This window comes from Lynx canadensis, chromosome E1, assembly GCF_007474595.2.
Source record: "Lynx canadensis isolate LIC74 chromosome E1, mLynCan4.pri.v2, whole genome shotgun sequence".
Lineage (NCBI taxonomy): Eukaryota > Metazoa > Chordata > Mammalia > Carnivora > Felidae > Lynx > Lynx canadensis.
This window is the reverse complement of record NC_044316.2, coordinates 2,974,067-2,991,597: the sequence shown is the minus strand read 5'-3', so window position 1 is coordinate 2,991,597 and position 17,531 is coordinate 2,974,067. Positions and strand designations below refer to the sequence as shown.

At 49.8% G+C, this 17,531-nt stretch overlaps 1 protein-coding gene across 8 annotated transcripts; it reads left to right on the top strand.

Annotated features, from left to right (window-relative positions):
• The first annotated feature begins 909 nt into the window (after nt 1-909).
• On the top strand, nt 910-17,531 carry KRBA2 (KRAB-A domain containing 2). 8 transcript variants are annotated; one of them, XR_003964625.1, is made up of 7 exons: nt 911-1,602; nt 1,672-1,760; nt 2,780-3,592; nt 5,323-8,328; nt 9,733-9,853; nt 16,179-16,341; nt 16,460-17,531. XR_003964625.1 is itself a non-coding variant. In XM_030295370.1 (3 exons), the coding sequence occupies exons 2-3, from the start codon at nt 3,559-3,561 to the stop codon at nt 6,576-6,578; spliced, it is 1,290 nt and encodes a 429-aa protein (XP_030151230.1). In that variant the 5' UTR covers nt 911-1,602; nt 2,780-3,558; the 3' UTR covers nt 6,579-8,550. The 8 variants fall into 8 exon arrangements, 1 of the variants encoding a protein (XP_030151230.1); XR_003964626.1 differs by lacking the exon at nt 1,672-1,760 and having other exon boundaries at nt 5,323-7,784; XR_003964624.1 differs by lacking the exon at nt 1,672-1,760 and having other exon boundaries at nt 5,323-8,323.

Below are 17,531 nucleotides of genomic sequence, written 5' to 3'. Positions count from 1 at the left end.
TCACAGCCCTGAGATAGTCACTCTGCATGGACTGAGCCAGCCCGGGGCCCCTCTTCATTTTTACAGCAAGCAGTATTTGGGGGACATCGTGGCTCATTGAGAAGAAGGCCTAGATAGGAAGCTATGTGAGATCCTGCCTCTTGAACCTGTCTCCTGTTATGTGCACGTCTATGTTGTAGTAGCCTATTTCTTAATTTTTTTCCTAAAAGTTAGATTGCCATTGGATTGAAAGTCTTGTCAGGAGGACAGGAGCTGCTAGGCTTTCCCAGCAGCGTCCAGTCCCCTGCCCCAGGCTGTTCCCCTACAGTGAGAAGCTGCAGGATCCCTGGCCTGCCCGCGGGCCCCCTTTACCAACCTGTTTTAATGCACTGGTGCCGCACGGAATGGGGCCATTATATCAGAGTTTAACGAAACAAATCTTCGGGCCGCAGTTAGAAGTTAAGCGCTGTCCATCTGAATGAAACGCAGGTTCTCGCGACCACGTTAGTAGGTGGAGGCACTGCAGACGCGGACGCCTCTGCCCTCATTTTAGATTAAGCTGCCGGACTCAGAATGATGACTGCAAGTTGACTTCGAGAGTTGCAGGCTTTGCAACAACGTGGGAAAATAACCGGTTTTGCCGCGGGGGACCGAGCTCCGTGGCTTGTTCTGCCAAGGTCACGCGCATGCCGGCCTCGCGTATCTCTAGTCCCCGCCACCTCCCAACGACAGGCGGGGCAGGACCCTCACGATCCCCCTTCCCGAGCGTGGAAAGGGTGCCGGCTGGCCCGCGGCGTCAAGGGCGGGGCTTCCGGCCGGCGCGGAGCAGCTTCCGGGGCGAGCGGCTTGAGGGACCGACTGGGCACGCGCGGGCGGGAGGAGAGACCGTGGCTGGACGCGGGGTGGGCGGTCCCCGACGCCGCGGCCCCAGGCAAATACCCCTCACCGCCCGGGCGTCCGGTCCTCCCCTCTGGCCTCGCGGGGTTGGCGGGGCGGGTCCGCGGCCGGGCCCGGGAGGGGCGGAGCCCGCGGGAGTGCGGGGAGGAAGGCCGCGCAGGGGTAGGTGGTGCCCGAACCAGGTCCCAGGAGGAGGTGGAGTGTCCGTGTTGGAAGGTGCGGGGACACTGGGCTTAGCGCTTTATCCGGCGTTACCGCCGAGTCTTCATCCGGAAACTGGCACTTCCGCTGTGACGGTGGAGGACACTGAAACCTCAGTAACTGCCGGAGGCAGACACACAGCGAGTGGTAGAGTCCTAAATTGAATTCCCACGCCGCCACCCTTGGCCCTCCCTCTGCACGGCCTCGCCGCTGCACCCGGACGGGAAGTGTTTGCAAACGTCCTTTGAGCATCTTTTGTCTCGGCTTTGTATTCCTTGGCCCTCCGAGCGAAAACAGCTAGGTGGGTGGCCCAGCTCCTGCCCGCTAGGTTGCGTATACCTGAACCAGTCGCTACAAATACAAAGCGAAGGGCTCCGCTGAGTGCCCCGCCCCCAGGGAGGGGGGCGTGGCCATCAGCTGGAGTTGCCGAATGCCTCGGGAAGCAGGCCGATTTGAGCTGGGGGTGACCCGGAAGATCAGCGAAAGGACCTTCCAGATCTGGGGCGCCAAAGCAAAGACTCACAGGTGGGTGAGGAAGGGAGGTGTTTCCAGTTTTCTCTAACCAAAGGTCACTTATCAGTTTCCCCCCAACAGGCACAGATCGCACCGGGAAGCTGAACACAGTCCTTTCATGCTGCCGTGGAACAGGTGTTGAAAACCCAGATAGCCGCAGGGATGGGCGGGTAAGCTGAACAAGGTAGCAGGTGGCTTAGGGACCCTGAGAAACAGGAGCGTGCAGACTGTTTAACGGGAGCTGCTGTCTCCACTCCAGCCAGTTGTTGCCAAGCAGCAAAGTTCCCAGCGTATCCAGATCTTCCCATTTCCCAAGCACATCAGTCAAGATGCTTCTGTGAAATCCCCCAATCTCTAAGTATAGGTAAATCGTTCTAATTTAAAAAAAAAAAAAAAAAAAAAGTACACTGGGTAGACTAACCAAAGTAGGTCTGTTAGCCAAATGTGGTTTTTGGGCTGTGCCTCAGAATTTCCTGCTATAGTGTAAGAACCGTATCTCATATTAAAGACTGAGATTTTGCATCTTTTGATTATAAATTGTTTCCAGCCTGTCTTCTTTCTTTTACAAGCTGGAAATGAGGCCCTTCCTTCCTTTGCAGTCCCCTGAAGGGCCTCCTACAGCTGCCAGGGCAGCCACTCAATTTCGGAGAGACGCTGGTTTCAGTGAGGAGTCTGGAAGGCACTTTACTGGATCCCGTTGAATATCTTGTGGTTTTCAGGTCTGTTCTAAGGACCACTAAGGCTGTGAGATGACAACAGATACTCCTTCAGAAACAAAGCGCCATGTCCGGGATTAAATGAGACTGGTAGATGAAGCACACTTTGTTTTACTGCAGAACTTCTCAGAGCCTTTAGAACATCATCGTACACTGAGGATCTTGAGTTCAGACTCAAACAGCACTTGCAAACGTTCTATTTCTTCACTACTAAAATGTGTGTCTTCCACATGTTTTAATTTGGATGTGTTCATTTAATAAAGGTCCTCTGTTTTTCCGCTCAAAAGAAGGCCATCAGTAAGGCAGTGGTTTTGTCATCAGTAATGTCTTAGAATCGGGAATGTTCCACGGTCAACCAGTGATGCTGAGCGAGGGAGTTTGAAGCCTTTTTAGTGGAGAACCTTCAGGACCTCGGCTCAGCTAAGACCCTTGCTCAGAGCTCTGAACCCTTTTCATCTTTCTCTGCTTTTCAGGATTCTGCCCTATCCCTCAGCTCTGCATTTAATGGCTGGGATCCTGGGGATCTTGTTTTCCTCTGACTGTTGGGATTCCTGTTACCATCATATGAATTCTTCCCCCGGCCACATCACCATCCCACCATCTGGAGTTGTGCTAAGGAATCTGGGTTTAGACACCTGAGTATCAAGTTCTGTCCCTGAGGAATTCTCCGACCTTGGTGGACTGTGGACTCTGTTTGGGGTATCTCTTTTTGGCATGATACTCTCCTGACAAATCTGTACATAACGTATAATATTTCCATTTCTGGAAACACCCTGCTGCCTCAATTCAGAGCCATCAAGCCTGTACCCGAAAGTGTCTCCCAGCCTTGGGAGCACCCAGGTTCATTTGGACTCACTGTTTTTTGTTTTGTTTTGTTTTTTTCCGGAAATATGTGGCTCTCAGCTCAGGCAATGTCAAAACAGCCCAGGCCTACAGACCTCCCAGGAGGGCAGAACTTTTTTTTCTTACCCACGAAGCGGGACTCACGTGGTTGGATAGGAGACCTTGTCTTTATTTCCGGGATCTTCCATATAATATTCACATGACTCACGTGCCAAGTCGGTTATGCTGGCGTGGCTTCATTCCAGGTACCCTCCGCTCTCCCTTCCCCAGTCCCGATGTGGCTGCCAGGAATGGTCCCTGTGGCTGCAGCTGGCGTTGTCTCAAGAGGTAGCGACCTTTGGCGGGTATGACCGAAGACTAGAGGTGTTTGGAAGCCTCTGGAAGGACTGCTGAAGGGTGCAGGGACACAATGCTGGACAGTCATGAGAATGTGGTCCCTCGGGGTAAGGACTCAAACTCTTCATTCACTAATCCTGTGTATGGTCAACAGGAGAAAACCATCGTCGTAAAATTTCTTACCACCTTCTCCTCGATTCTCCTAAAGCAAGGACAGGCTCTTGGGCCACAAGAAATTGATTATGCTGATTGTGGAAAGGCTGAAGAGCCCTCTCTGCCGTGAACTTCAAAGTTTGCTGTTACCGTGTGATAACCTTCTAGCAATGTTCTCCTGTTTATATTATTTAAAAAAAATGTTTTTTAACATTTATTTATTTTTGAGAGACAGAGAGGGACAGAATGCAAGCCGTGGAGGGTCAGAGAGAGACGGAGACACAGGATCTGGAGCTCTGAGCTGTCGGCACACAGCCCGACGCGGGACTCGAACCCACAAACTGTTGAGATCGTGACCTGAACCGAAGTCAGATGCTCAACTGACTGAGCCACCCAGGCGCCCCTCCTGTTTATATTATTTTAAAAGTTACTGAGGGAGGGGCGCCTGGGTGGCTTAGTTGGTTAAGTGTCCAACTTCGGGTCGGGTCGTGATCTCATGATTCATGGGTTCAAGCCCTGCGTCGGGCTCTGTGCTGGCAGCTCGGGGCCTGGGGCCTGCTTTGAATTCTGTGTCTCCCTCTTTCTCTGCTGATCCCCTGCTTGCACTCTGTCTCTCTCTCTCGCAAAAATAAATAAACATAAAAAGTTTTCTTTTTTTATTTTTTAAAAAAAAATTTTTTTTTCAACGTTTATTTATTTTTGGGACAGAGAGAGACAGAGCATGAACGGGGGAGGGGCAGAGAGAGAGGGAGACACAGAATCGGAAACAGGCTCCAGGCTCTGAGCCGTCAGCCCAGAGCCCGACGCGGGGCTCGAACTCACGGACCGCGAGATCGTGACCTGGCTGAAGTCGGACGCTTAACCGACTGCGCCACCCAGGCGCCCCATTTTTTTTTTTCAACGTTTATTTATTTTTGGGACAGAGAGAGACAGAGCATGAACGGGGGAGGGGCAGAGAGAGAGGGAGACACGGAATCGGAAACAGGCTCCAGGCTCTGAGCCATCAGCCCAGAGCCCGACGCGGGGCTCGAACTCACGGACCGCGAGATCGTGACCTGGCTGAAGTCGGACGCTCAACCGACTGCGCCACCCAGGCGCCTCTAAAAAGTTTTTTAAAAACAAACAAAAAAAGCTACCGAAGGAAGGTATTAGTCCACTGCCCTTAAGCATTTCCATTTATCCTGTCTCCTGTTCAATTAATGAAGACCAGTTAATCAGGTTTCCCCATATGAGCTAACAGTTTCATTTGTTCTGTTTGCCTGAAGTCTAAAATTACTACATATTTGCATATATATCTTACTGATGTAAAATTCTTTTGACATGCTCTGGTTTTGGATGGTCTTCGTTGGCTTTTTAGTTTTTTTTTTTAATTTTGAGAGACAGAGAATCTCAGGCAGTCTCCATGCGCAACATAGAGCCCAGTGTGGGGCTCGATCCCACTACTGTGAGTTCGTGGCCTGAGCCGAAATCAAGAGTCAGACGCTTAACTGACTGAGCCACCCAGGCGCCCCTTGCTTGGCTTTTTAGTTGCCTTTTTCTGTTACTGCTTTGTACTATTATCGTGTTATCTTTCTTCTATGTAGTCGTCTTCAAATATCAGATGGAAGAATGCAGAACTCTGGAAGGAAAGTCTTCCAGATGGAATATCAGTGAATCGAACTCTGTTTCTTTCTCCCTTTCCTAGGATCCTTCTTACAGCTCTCCATGATGCCCCAGAAAGCTGGAAATGACTCCCCTGGTGTTTCCAGCACAAGTGAAACGGAAAGGGAGATAAGTAACATGAGAGAAAAGTTTCTTACAAGTGTGACAAAGTTAGTAGAAAGCAAAAGTTACAACAGCAAGGTATTTTCCAAAGAAAAGTACTTTCAAACAATAAAGGAAGTCAAAGAAGCCAAGGAAAAGGGGAAGAAGTCATCACGTGACTACCGCCGCGCAGCAAAATATGACGTGATCTCCGTGCAAGGCACGGAGAAGCTAATAGAGGCCGCTCACAGGGAACGTGATCGAATACGGTATTACGTACATAAGGAAGAGTTGTTTGACATTCTTCACGACACACATCTCAATATTGGACACGGTGGGCGGACACGGATGCTCAAGGAGCTACAAGGAAAATATGGGAATGTCACCAAAGAAGTCATTGTCTTGTACCTGACACTGTGTAAACAGTGCCACCAGAAGAACCCAGTGCCCAAGAGAGGTCTTGCGCCCAAGCCCATGCCTTTTAAGGACATCGACTCCAGGTGCCAAGTTGAAGTACTTGACATGCAGTCAAATGCCGACGGTGAGTTCAAGTTTATTTTGTATTACCAGGACCACTTGACCAAGTTTATCATCTTACGACCGTTAAGAGCTAAACAGGCCCACGAGGTGGTCAGCGTCCTGTTGGATATTTTCACAATTCTCGGTACCCCTGGCGTGTTAGAATCTGACAGCGGCGTAGAGTTCACAAACCAGGTTGTTAATGAGCTCAATGAGGTATGGCCGGAGCTGAAGATCGTCTGTGGTCAGCACCACCCTGGCCAAGGCCAGGGCTCCCTGGAGCGAGCAAGCCGTGACGTCAAGAACATGATACGTGCCTGGATGCAGAGTCACCGCTCACGCCGCTGGGCCGAAGGCCTGCGATTTGTGCAGCTGGCGAGGAATCAGGTGTTCGACGTTTCCTTGCAGCAAAGTCCATACGAAGCGATGTTTGGCTGTAAGGCCAAACTCGGCCTGTACTCCTCACACTTACCCCGCGAAACCGTGGCCGTCTTACAGACAGAGGAAGAGCTGGAAATTGCGGAAAAACAGCTAGAAAGCAGCCTTTGGATCAGGCAGGAAGAAAGGACTGAGATGGGAGCAGACAGATCTGATATGGATGAGGACATCGATCCCACGCCTCCGGAACCTACAGAGCCCAGCACCTCACAGGGGGCCCCAGGCCTCTTCTGCTGGTGAACGGGCGCCTGCTGGGTGCTGTCCAGCCATCTGAGAACTGTCGCCAGATTCCCCGGGGAAAGGAACATGAAGGCTGTGCTCTCCACAGTCGCTCACGTTGTCCACGGCAGTGCTTGCAACGAGGGGAAAAGCGGGCCGGGTCCGTAACAGATGACCACAAACTTAGCGGCTTAACAGGAATATACACTTTGGCAGCTCTGGAGGCCAGAATTTCAAGATCAAGGTGTCGGCAGGGCTTGTTGCTTCTGGAAGCTTGGAGAGAATCCGTCCCGTGCCTTTCTCCTCTCCCTGGTGGCCGCTGGCAGTCCTCTGCGTTCCTTGGCTTCCTCGAGTCTCTGCCTCATCTTCACGTGGAGCTTCGCCTGGACTTTCCCCCTCTGTCTCTCTGCGATCTCCTTTTCTGTCTCTTAAAAGGACACCACGGCATACCAACCCCATGCCATTGGATTTAAGGTCCTCCCCTATCAGGGATGATCTCCTCTCGACATCCTCACCTTAATCGTATCTGCAAAGACCCTTTGTCCAAGTGAGGTCCAATTCACGGGTGTTGGGGATTTGGACTTGGACATACCTTTCTTGGGACACAGTTCTACCAACTACAGCCAGTAGAAGAGTATTTCTGCCTGCAGAACATGAACCGATGGGGTCTTAAGTGTGGTGCCCTACGTACATCTAGTACGTATTCCTTCTGCCAAGCCCCCTTCCTCAGACAACATCCCGAAGGGTGGGGGCATCGGAGGAAGAGGTGTAGTGAGAAAAGAGGAGAGCGGCCACCTCGGCATCTGAGCTCTATTTCCTGCTTCAAGAAGAACTGTATGTGCCACCCCTGCTGTCACAATGGCATGCGCAGGCAACTGTGACCTGCCTGAAACTTATTTTAAAAGGTCAGAATTAAGGCATGGCTGGGATTTGGGTCTGAATCTGCCAGTGGTCTGTGCCTCAAGAATAGAAAAGCGTGTCTGTCTGGAGCAGGTCAGTGCGTTCTAGGAAGTGACCGGTAGCCAGGGAAGCAACCGGAGACCGGAGCAAAGTGCAGACGTTGGCCGGAGGTCACGGCTCCACCCAGAGAATGGAGCAAAGGCCAGTCTGGGTCACGGTTCAGAGTAGGGATCGCCAGCCTGGCCGAAGAGAACGAAGATCCCCTGGATCTGTGTTCTGCTGTATTCCCAAGGCCCAGACGAATCCCTAGCCCATCAGAGGTGTTCGGTAAGGATTTGTTGTGGGAACAGGAGATTCTGCAGAGACAGGTACCGGGAAGGAGGGGCCTGAAGTCGTCATTCTCCCGGGCCACCCTTCCTGCATGTCCTGGAGCCATCCGAACGAAGCCCATTCTGCTCACCCCCTAGTGCCAGGTTCCTCCGTGAGGGGCGGCACCGACCCCCGCCTGCAGGAGGGGAGACACTGCCCGCCTAGTGACACTGGGTGCTGGTGAGAGCCCGTGAGACAATGTGCGTGAAGGGGCCTTCTCTGAACACCGAAGTGGGAGTTGTCCCTGCCCCCAGCAGATCCCACCCCTCACGTGAAAGCCGGAGACCTCCCCCGTTCCTTTGCTGGTTAAACATTGCCTCGATGGGTATCCAGGGAGGCCACGTTATCCCTAGAAAGGAGGTGATACCATTTTGCAGCTTGTTTGGGGGTCTGGGAGGCCGAGCTTTCTAATGTTACCGCCCCTCCCCCATACTGACCGACTACCTCCTCGTTGCCCGCGAGCCAGGAGCCACATGGTCAACTCGTGTGGGTGAGAGGTGAGGTGAGCCACGGCATCGCTGTCTTCCTGGGGTGGTGGGGAGGGCGCCCCAGAATACGTGCACGTGCATTTCCGGCCCATTGCTAAAGACTGGCCCGTGAAGTCAGAAAATGAATCCAGGCCGGAAACCGACCTCTGTGTCTTTAAGAATTTGTGATGGGGCACCTGGGTGGCTCCATTGGTTGAGCCTCTGACTTTGGCTCAGGTCGTGATCTCACGGTTCAGCGCGGTTCGTGGGTTCAAGCCAGCGTCACACTGGCTCTCAAAAATAAATGAACGTTGAAAAAGAATTTAACATGCAAAAAAAAAGGAAAAAAAGAATTTGTGATAAAAGCGACATTCCACATCTGTGGGCAGGAGTTCTATCATTCAGTTAATGGTGCTGGATCAATTAGCTATCCATCAGGGAAATGTGAAGCCTGATTCTTCAGCAAAACACAAAACTATAAAAATATGGGGGAGGGGAAAACGGAGGGTTTTTGTGATCTCGGGATGGGGAAAGCCTTTGCGAGCAACGCATGAACTTCAAACGCCATAAAAGAAAGTTAACCTACTTGCCCTAATGAACAGTTCAAATGGCTATGGAAAATAATGCCATTTGAAACATGAAAAGATAACTGACATCGGGAGAAAAAATTTGCGACACTTAAAACACGTAAGGCATTAATTTTTAAAAGCGTACTTAGAAATTATTAGTGAAAAGAGCAGCCAATAGAAAGCGAGCAAAGGCTCTGAGAAACTTAACAGAAACCCATGGGGGAGGGGAAGGAAAAAAAAAAAAAAGAGGTTAGAGTGGGAGAGAGCCAAAGCATAAGAGACTGTTAAAAACTGAGAACAAACTGAGGGTTGATGGGGGGTGGGAGGGAGGGGAGGGTGGGTGATGGGTATTGAGGAGGGCACCTTTTGGGATGAGCACTGGGTGTTGTATGGAAACCAATTTGACAATAAATTTCATATATTAAAAAAAAAAAAAAGCGAGCAAAGGCTAACCACAGAAGAAAAATCAGCGGGTAGTTCTGTTTAATGCCGTGCCTGCGTGTGGCTGTGGTGTGATGGGAGACCCCGTGGCTTGGAATCAGATCCGGGCTGTCAGCTTAATGTTTATTTTGAGACAGAAAGTGCCACGGGGGACAGGCAGAGAGAATCTCAGGCAGGGGGATTCGATCCGGGGTTCGATGCCACAACCGTGAGATCACGACCTGAGCCGAAATCAAGAGTCAAGACACTCAACCGACTGAGCCACCCAGGCGCCCCTGGGCTGTCTGTTTAGATGAAACAGACTCCAGTTATTTGAAGGTTTTTACTTTTTCCATTGTGCACACGGGAGAAGGGAGAAGTGCCTGGTGCTTCTATATTTAACAAACCTGACTGGTAAGGAGATATAGTAATTGCTCCATTATTTTCAAGGCAGCTGTATTCGTTTCCTGGGGCTGCCCTAACGAACGGGGGCAGGTCGGTGCTTCAACAACAGAAATGTATCGTGTCACAGTTCTGGAAGCCAGAAGTCCCAAGATCGAGGTGCCAGCAGGTTTGGTTCCTTCCCAGGGCCGTGAGGGAGACTTTGCGTCTCTCCTAGCTTCTGGTAGACTCGGGTGTTCCTTGACTTGCAGATGACATTCTCTCTGTGCCTTCGCATTTGTATATGTCTGTCTCCCTCCGTGTCTAAGAGCCCCCGTCTTACGAGGACCCTGTTGTGTAGGATGAGGGCCCACCCTAGTGATGTCCTTTTAACTCCATTTTCTGCGGAAATAAGGTCACATTCAAAAGTACTGGGAGGTATGACTGCAACCTTTTTGGGAGGGGTGAGGGGGACAGAGTTCAGCCTGTAGCAGCAACCAATCAGAAGGACTGTCGATTTCAGAGGTAATTTTTAGGAGATGTAGCAACAATTTCTTAAGTCTCGAAAGGCTTACAAAGTCCCTGTGTTCAAATAACACTTGCAAGAGCAGATTATTTTAGCAGAAAACAGAAAAAAGTTGATAACCAGTTACCAACGTTCACGCAAGTCTTGGTTTTGCACAGGAGAAGCCGATGGAGATTCTTAGGGAAGATACCTTGTCCAACTGGCTCAGTTTTATGATGCAACACGGCACCTACCTCCACACCTAGTGGAGGGAGGGAATGTTGCCGTATCTTTCAGAAACTCTTCATTACTTACGAAGACTTGCATTTTTCAGGCTCATCTCTAGAATTCTGTTAAGAGGCCTGTGAAATTCCATTTTACTAGAAAATACAATGGACAGTGGGCTAAAAAAAAATTCACTTAACAGCCTCTTGAACTCCAAGCTTAACTGTGAAACGGAGCAGGTAATAATCCCAACCTCAGGTGCTCACTGCCCCTGGTACCACCATGGAAAGCACTGAGTGCCATATAGAATTGCTGAATCGGTATGTCATACACCTGAAACGAGTGTCACATTGTAAGTTGATGATGCTTCAATTAAAAAAGTATTTGTGGGGGTGCCTGGGTGGCTTAGTTAAGCGTCCGACTTCAGCTCAGGTCATGATCTCACAGTCCGTGAGTTCGAGCCCCACATCGAGCTCTGTGCTGACAGCTCAGAGCCCGGACCCTACCGTCTCCCTCTCTCTCTGCCCGTCCCCCGCTCACTTTCTGTGTCTCAAAAATAAACATTGGAAAAAAATTTTTTAAAGTATTTGTTGAACGATAATCCGCACCTCACAGAGCTGTGATGAGGTTTATAAGAGGGCATTATGGTTATTTGTCGGCACAGGGCTCAGTGCCCAGCCCTTGGCCACTGTCCCTCTGCCTGTTAGCATGCGTGGCCACATTCTCAAGCCACAGTTGGCCCTGGAGCACTGGCTCGGGATCTCCTTCACCCTTCGAGGTCGAGCGCACCCCCGCAGCTCGCCTACCCTTGAGTTCAGAAGCGCGGTGGCAAAAGCTATGCTGCTCAAGTACACTTCTGCCTTTTTGTGGGTTTTTAGGGTTTTTTTTTTTTCAAGCTTTTTTGGTTTGTTTTTGGCGGCAAGAACATTTAACACGAGATCTACCCTCTTGACAAAATTTGTAAGTGCGCGATATGCTATTGTTAACTAGAGGCAAGATATACAGATCTCTAGGATGTAATCATCTTGCATAACTGAAACTTTATCCCCCCACTGAATAGCAGCCCCCACTCCCCCTCCCCCCAAGCCCTGGCGACCACCGTTCTGCCCTCTGCTTCTCTGTGCGTGACCATTTCGGGTACCTCACGTAAGCAGAATCGTGCAGTATTTGCCTTTGTGCGACTGGTTTATTTAAACCTAATGCCCTCAAGGTTCATCCGCATCGTCAACTATGGCAGGATGTTTCTTTTTGAAGCAGAATAAACCGCTGCGGGTATATAGTACGTTTCTCTTCATCATTCATCCATCGGTGGACATTTGACTTGTCTCCACATCTTGGCTGTTGTGAAGAATACTGCAGTGAACTTGGGCGTGCAGATCTCTTTCCGAGATCGTGATTTCAACTCTTGGATAAATTTGTAGGAATGGGGGCGCCTGGGTGGGACCAGTCTGTGCTGACAGCTCAGAGCCCGGAGCCTGCTTCGGATCCTGTGTCCTCTCTCTCCGCCCCTCCCCTGCTTCTCTGTTATGCTATATCTGTATTTCATTTTTTTAGGAACCTGCATGCTGTCTTCCACGGTGGCTACGCCATCCTACATTTCTGCCAGCAGTGTGCCAGAGTTCCAGCTTCTCTGCAGGCTCACCGACACTTGTTACCTTTTGGGCTTTATCGATAATAACATTCCTAACAGGGGTGTGGTGATACCTGCTTGTGGCCTTCAGTTGCGTTTCCCTGGTGACCAGTGATGTCGGGCATCGTCTCATATACCTGTTGACCATTTGTATGTCTTCCTGGAGAAATGCCTATTCAAGTCCTTGGCCTGTTTTTTTTTTAATTGGGCTATTAGGGAGGTTTTTTTGCTTCGAGTTGAAGGCGCTGCTTACATTGTTTGGATATTAACCCTTTATCAGATATTTTCTTCCATTCCGTCGTTTGCCTTTTTTCTCAGTCCTCCGCTCTGCAGACACTTACGAGTTTGATGTAGTCTCCCTTGTCTATTTTTTTGCTTTCGTTGTCTGTGCTTTTGGTGTCATACCCAAGAAATCACTGCCAAGTCCAATGTCATGAAGCGCTCCTTCTGTGTGTTCTTCTGGGAGCTTTCTAGTCCCGGGTCTGAACATTTACGTATTTAATCCATTCGTTTCTGCTGTATATGTATTTTTTTGAGAGAGAGAGTAAGCAGGAGAGAGGGGCAGAGGGAGAGAAAGAATTATTAAGCAGGCTCCACACTCAGCACAGAGCCCAACCCTGGGATCATGACTTGGACCCAAATCAGGAGTCAGACACTCAAATGACTGAGCCACCGAGGGGCCCCGCTCACTTCTGCTCTTAACAGAGAAAAAAAAAAACACAAAAGCTTATTTTCCAGCAAGGCATTCCTCCCATGTGTGGAAATGCTTTAAACATTAGAAAGGGTTTCTAGAAAGCATCACAGCTGCTAAATGGTATGTGCTATATTTTACCCTCCCAAAGGTCACCAGGGTACCCCCATTTCCTAGCCCGTGTCTCCTTCGCAGTCCAAACCATCTTGACTTCTTTGGGACGTTAAATCCACTTCAGCTCTCATCCCACCTTCTTTTTGGTTTCCATGAAGTGGAACTCTAGTGGGTTTTGTCCTACTTGGGGTCACTCATTCATTCCTCCCTCGCTGCTACGCTCCTATCCCCACTGAGATCCTGTGCTCCAAAATGCTGTAAAAGATACACTGGGAAGAGCTTGTTGGCACAAACGTGGATTTCAGAGGAGCAGTGCCAACCCCAAAGTGCTCACCTGACAGGAGCTGGGGCAAGGTTTTTACAGGGAAGTCACCAAAGCAAAGGGAAACAGTTATTTCATTGGTTAGGGCTTAAGCAGTTGCCTTATTTGGGCTCCGTGTGATGGGTTGCTCTTAAGCTTCACTTTCCTGGATTTGAGCGCTTTGGCTCTGGCTTAAGTTTGGTTTGCTTATGTGGGCTACCAAGGTGTTAGAGCCATCCCCAGTCTAATGGCCTCCTTGTTTGGACACTTTTAGCAATACCCTCTGCGTTCCTGAATTCTATTAATGGCGCCATGGGGTCACCTAAGGTAGAAACTTCAGTCTCCCCAGGAACTCATTCTTCCTCACTGCCCATCGTCAATCGTTGGCAGGTCATGTTTTCCAGACATGGATGCAACCTATATCTATAATGCTTGCCCTTCTAGACCCCTGTCAAAAGAGAGATTTTGTCGGGGCGCCTGGGTGGCCCAGTTGGTTGAGTCTTCGGCTCAGGTCACGATCTCGCGGTTCGTGAGCTCGAGCCCACATCGGGTCCTGTGCTGACAGCTCGGAGCCCGGAGCCTGCTTGGGATTCTGTGTCTCCCTCTCTCTCTGCCGCTCCCCTGCTTGCTCGCTCTCTCTCTCTCTCTCTCTCTCTCTCAAAACTGTATAAACATTTAAAAGAGAGAGAGAGCCTAGATAGACCTGCCTTCCTGCCTTGACCGAGAAAATAGAGAAGGAGTAGTGCTATTTGTCTTCTGAGATGAAGTCACAAAAATACCACCTCATTGTTTTGGATGCTCATTCTTGGAACCCAATCGCTATGCCGTAAGGAAGCTCAAGATCTTCCTGTGGAAAGGCTCACTTGGAAAGGAACCAACGTCCCCAGCCTTCAGCCCCGGCTAAGCTTAGTCAGTAGCCAGAACGAACTTTCCAACCGTGTGAGTAAGCCATCTTGGAAAGAGGACCCTCCAGCCCCTCACTGACCTTCCTCCAGATGACGCCGTGGGGAACAGAGACAAGCCCTGGCCAAATTGCGGATTCATACGAAAAATATGAATTTTTAAGCTACCAAATTTGCAGGTGGCTTGTTACATAGTAGTGGATAGCTGGTGTGCTAACCCTGAAATGTCTCTTAATTCCGTTACCGCCTCTCCATTCCCACCGGTCAGGCCCCCATCACCTCCTTAATTAAGAGACAATCTGCCTAACGAATCTGTGGAAGTAAAGGCCTGCTCACAATAATAGTAAGCACGACTGAATGCCAATTTAGCTGCAACGCTAAGCACTTTGAATATATTATGGTATTTAATCCTTACAATTCTACCAAGTGCTTTGAAGCTGAAGGAATAAGTTTAAGTAGCAAAGTAACTTAAGGACCTAATCCCTTTCTTTTACAGAGGAGGAAATGATGCTCAGAAAGGTTAAGAACTAGCCCCAAATTCAAGCCCAAGTCTTTCCAAGTCCAAGGTCAGGTCTTAAATCCACCTTCCTTGCTCACAACTGGCTAGCGGCACCCGTTGCTTCTGGGAAAATGACTTAAACCTGACTCTAAACTTGGTGTGCAAGTTGGGAAAGGGTGTGGTCCTAACTTGCACACAACGTGTAGCTTTGGTGCTGTGGCCTGTGAATTTTCCCGTTGCACTTGTCGTATGCGGGGTGGTGGGAAGAAAGGCTGGCGGCCAGTCTAGGCACTGGCCCTAGTCACTTACACTTGCCAGGACTTGGTTTCCTCAACCAGCGAGAGACTAGGGGCACCTGGGTGGCTCAGTTGGTTAAGTGTCCGACTCTTGATTTCACCTCGGGTTACGATCTGACGGTTCGTGAGTTCGAGCCGCGTGTCTGTCTCTGTGCTGACGGCGTGGAGCCTACTTGGGATTCTCTCTCTCTTCCCCTCCCCTGCACACACACACACACACACACACACACACACACACACTCGCGCTCGCTCTCTCTCTCAAATAAATAAACATTAAAAAAACATAAAACAGACAATTGAACCAGCTCATATTAGAGTTCTCTTCCAGCTCTGACTCTGTGTAATATGGAAACTGGCCTCTTGTACGTTTGTGCTTCCTGCCTCTCCGAGAACCGCAACCCCTGAGCTCCCCGTCGGGGCTCACGTCCCCACTTCTGGGAAGATGCCAGACTCAGAGACAGATGCTTTAGCGAATGTTCTCCATGTACCACTTTACCGGAACTAGCTTTAGGTCGGGGAATAAAATCTTTTCTGCAGCTCTCAGAGAAGGCACTGTTCCCAGTGGTTTTGTGAAGCTAAGCTTTGGAGGAGGAAGGGAAGGAGCCTGAGAACCTGACTCACACACTTGCTTCCCAGCTCTTCTTCTGCATGGTTTTTGGACATCAGTGCAACAGACCCTGAAAGCAGGGTTTGCCAAAGCCAAGTTCCGTCACTGTGTCGGCTACTACCTCTGCACAGTTACCTTAACCTTTTCCTGTTCCGTGGCTTCGGGTTGGAGAATTTTAAGGGGGAGGTTTCGAAGGGTTTGTTCTTAAATGTTATTTACACACCTTTCCGCTCGATTTGTGAACATTTTACAGAAGTCCGTTTAAAACCTGAGATGCTTTTAGATATGAAGGAGCAAGAATCCTGAGAAGAGTCTTGTCCAGAACGTTAACCGATGGCAGAATCCCGGGAATCGTCTTCTGAATTTTGTCTGGAATTCTACCCCTTTGAATTTATTGAAATGTGGTTTCTCTTTTAGTTCCTGGTTCCTTTTATTGTTTTTATCTTGGCGCTAATCTTTGTTTACCCAGGTTCTGACATTTTTACTCCAGAATTAATTACCCCAGATGGTCTACTCTCCTGTGTTTTCCAAGCAAACAAAGTGGGCAGGAAGTATGAGTTTCCTGAACAAATTGGCTTTCTGTTTTAGTCGGAGGCTTGGTCTTTTAGAAACTTGTTTATTTTGTGTCTACTTTTGTTATTTCTAATTGATAAAAAAACAGGTTTTTTTTAATTTGGATCTAGTTAGATTTTACCTTTTTCCATTTAAAATTTAGTCTTAATATTTTGCCCTTTGCTTCCCTGAGTCTCCTTCGTAGTATCCACCGTTGCGTTGAATTTGAACCGCGACACCGGCTCTGTTGGCGAGCTCCTTGCTCAAAATAGCTTCTCCACACCTAGAACTTTGGCCTCAGATTTCTGGTCACTTTGAGCCACTTCCCTTGACGTGACAACATAAGCGATCAGCAGGTGAGCTCCTGTGAGCCTTGCCTCTTGGGGTTTCGCACAGATGGGTCACCCCTAGCTTTGGTGAGTCATTCAGTGGCCCCCTCTCCCCTCCCCTCCTCTCCCCTCCCTTCCACCTCAGCACTGAGTACAGCAGTACACGGTTCTCTGAAGGACATCACCTCTCTTTCCGCCTTCCTCCTGATGCGACGGCAGGAACCCCGGAAATGGCTGCCTTAAATGTAGGGACCCTAGGATCTGGCCTCCACGCACAACCCAGATCACCAGGAATAACCCAGTCCTGAAACACTGCCCCTCTGCCCGAACCGGGATTGGGCCGGGCCGGACGCCGGGAAGCTTCTCCAGATGCAGCCACTGTCTGTGGCAGGAAGAGGGCCTCCCCGAAATCTGTCGTCAGGCTCGGCTTGTCCTCTTCCGTCCCTCCTCACACCCTCTACTTCCCTGGCCTGTCGCTTTCATCCATCCCTCCAGTGTCTAGAGACACAACTGTGTGCCGGGCTCATGCTGGTCTTCGGAGGCACCATCCCGTAAGCGGTCATGGTAATGCGCCCGGTGCCGAAATGGAGACCCGGCAAAGACGTCTGGGTCTGTGAAAGGTTGCGCAGTGCACGCCCCGCACAGAGGCCATGTAAGCGGAGTGTGGAAAAGATGGTTTGCAGCTCGCTCACCAATGTTCTCCGTTCCGCCCACTTTGGATCAGAGGACTTCTTACAGGAGAAATACGATTGGCCGGAGGCCACCTTCACCCAGTGATCAAGTTAACACCCCCGCCCCCGCCCCCATATTCGTACAGCACAACACCATTTCCATGCTGTTTCTACCCAAAATACAGTACCTGAATCTCATTATGAAGAAACAAGAGAGAAGCCCAGATTGAGGGCTTACAAAACAGCTGGTCCGTACTCTTCAAAAATTCAAAAAGGCCAAAGTTAACAAAAGACAAAGACTAAAGGGGGGAAAAGAAAGAAAGGGAGGGAGGGAGGAAGGAAGGAAGGAAGGAAGGAATACCAAGGAGCTGTCCCAGTTCCAGGACTTTCTTTTGCTATCATGGACATCACTGGGACAACTGGCCAGATCTGACCATTGTCTGAAGGTTATAGTGTTTTATCAGGGTTAATCTCCTGATCTTGAGAATTGTACTATGGTTATGTAAGAGTCTCTAGGAAATACACACTAGAGTATCTGAGGGTAAA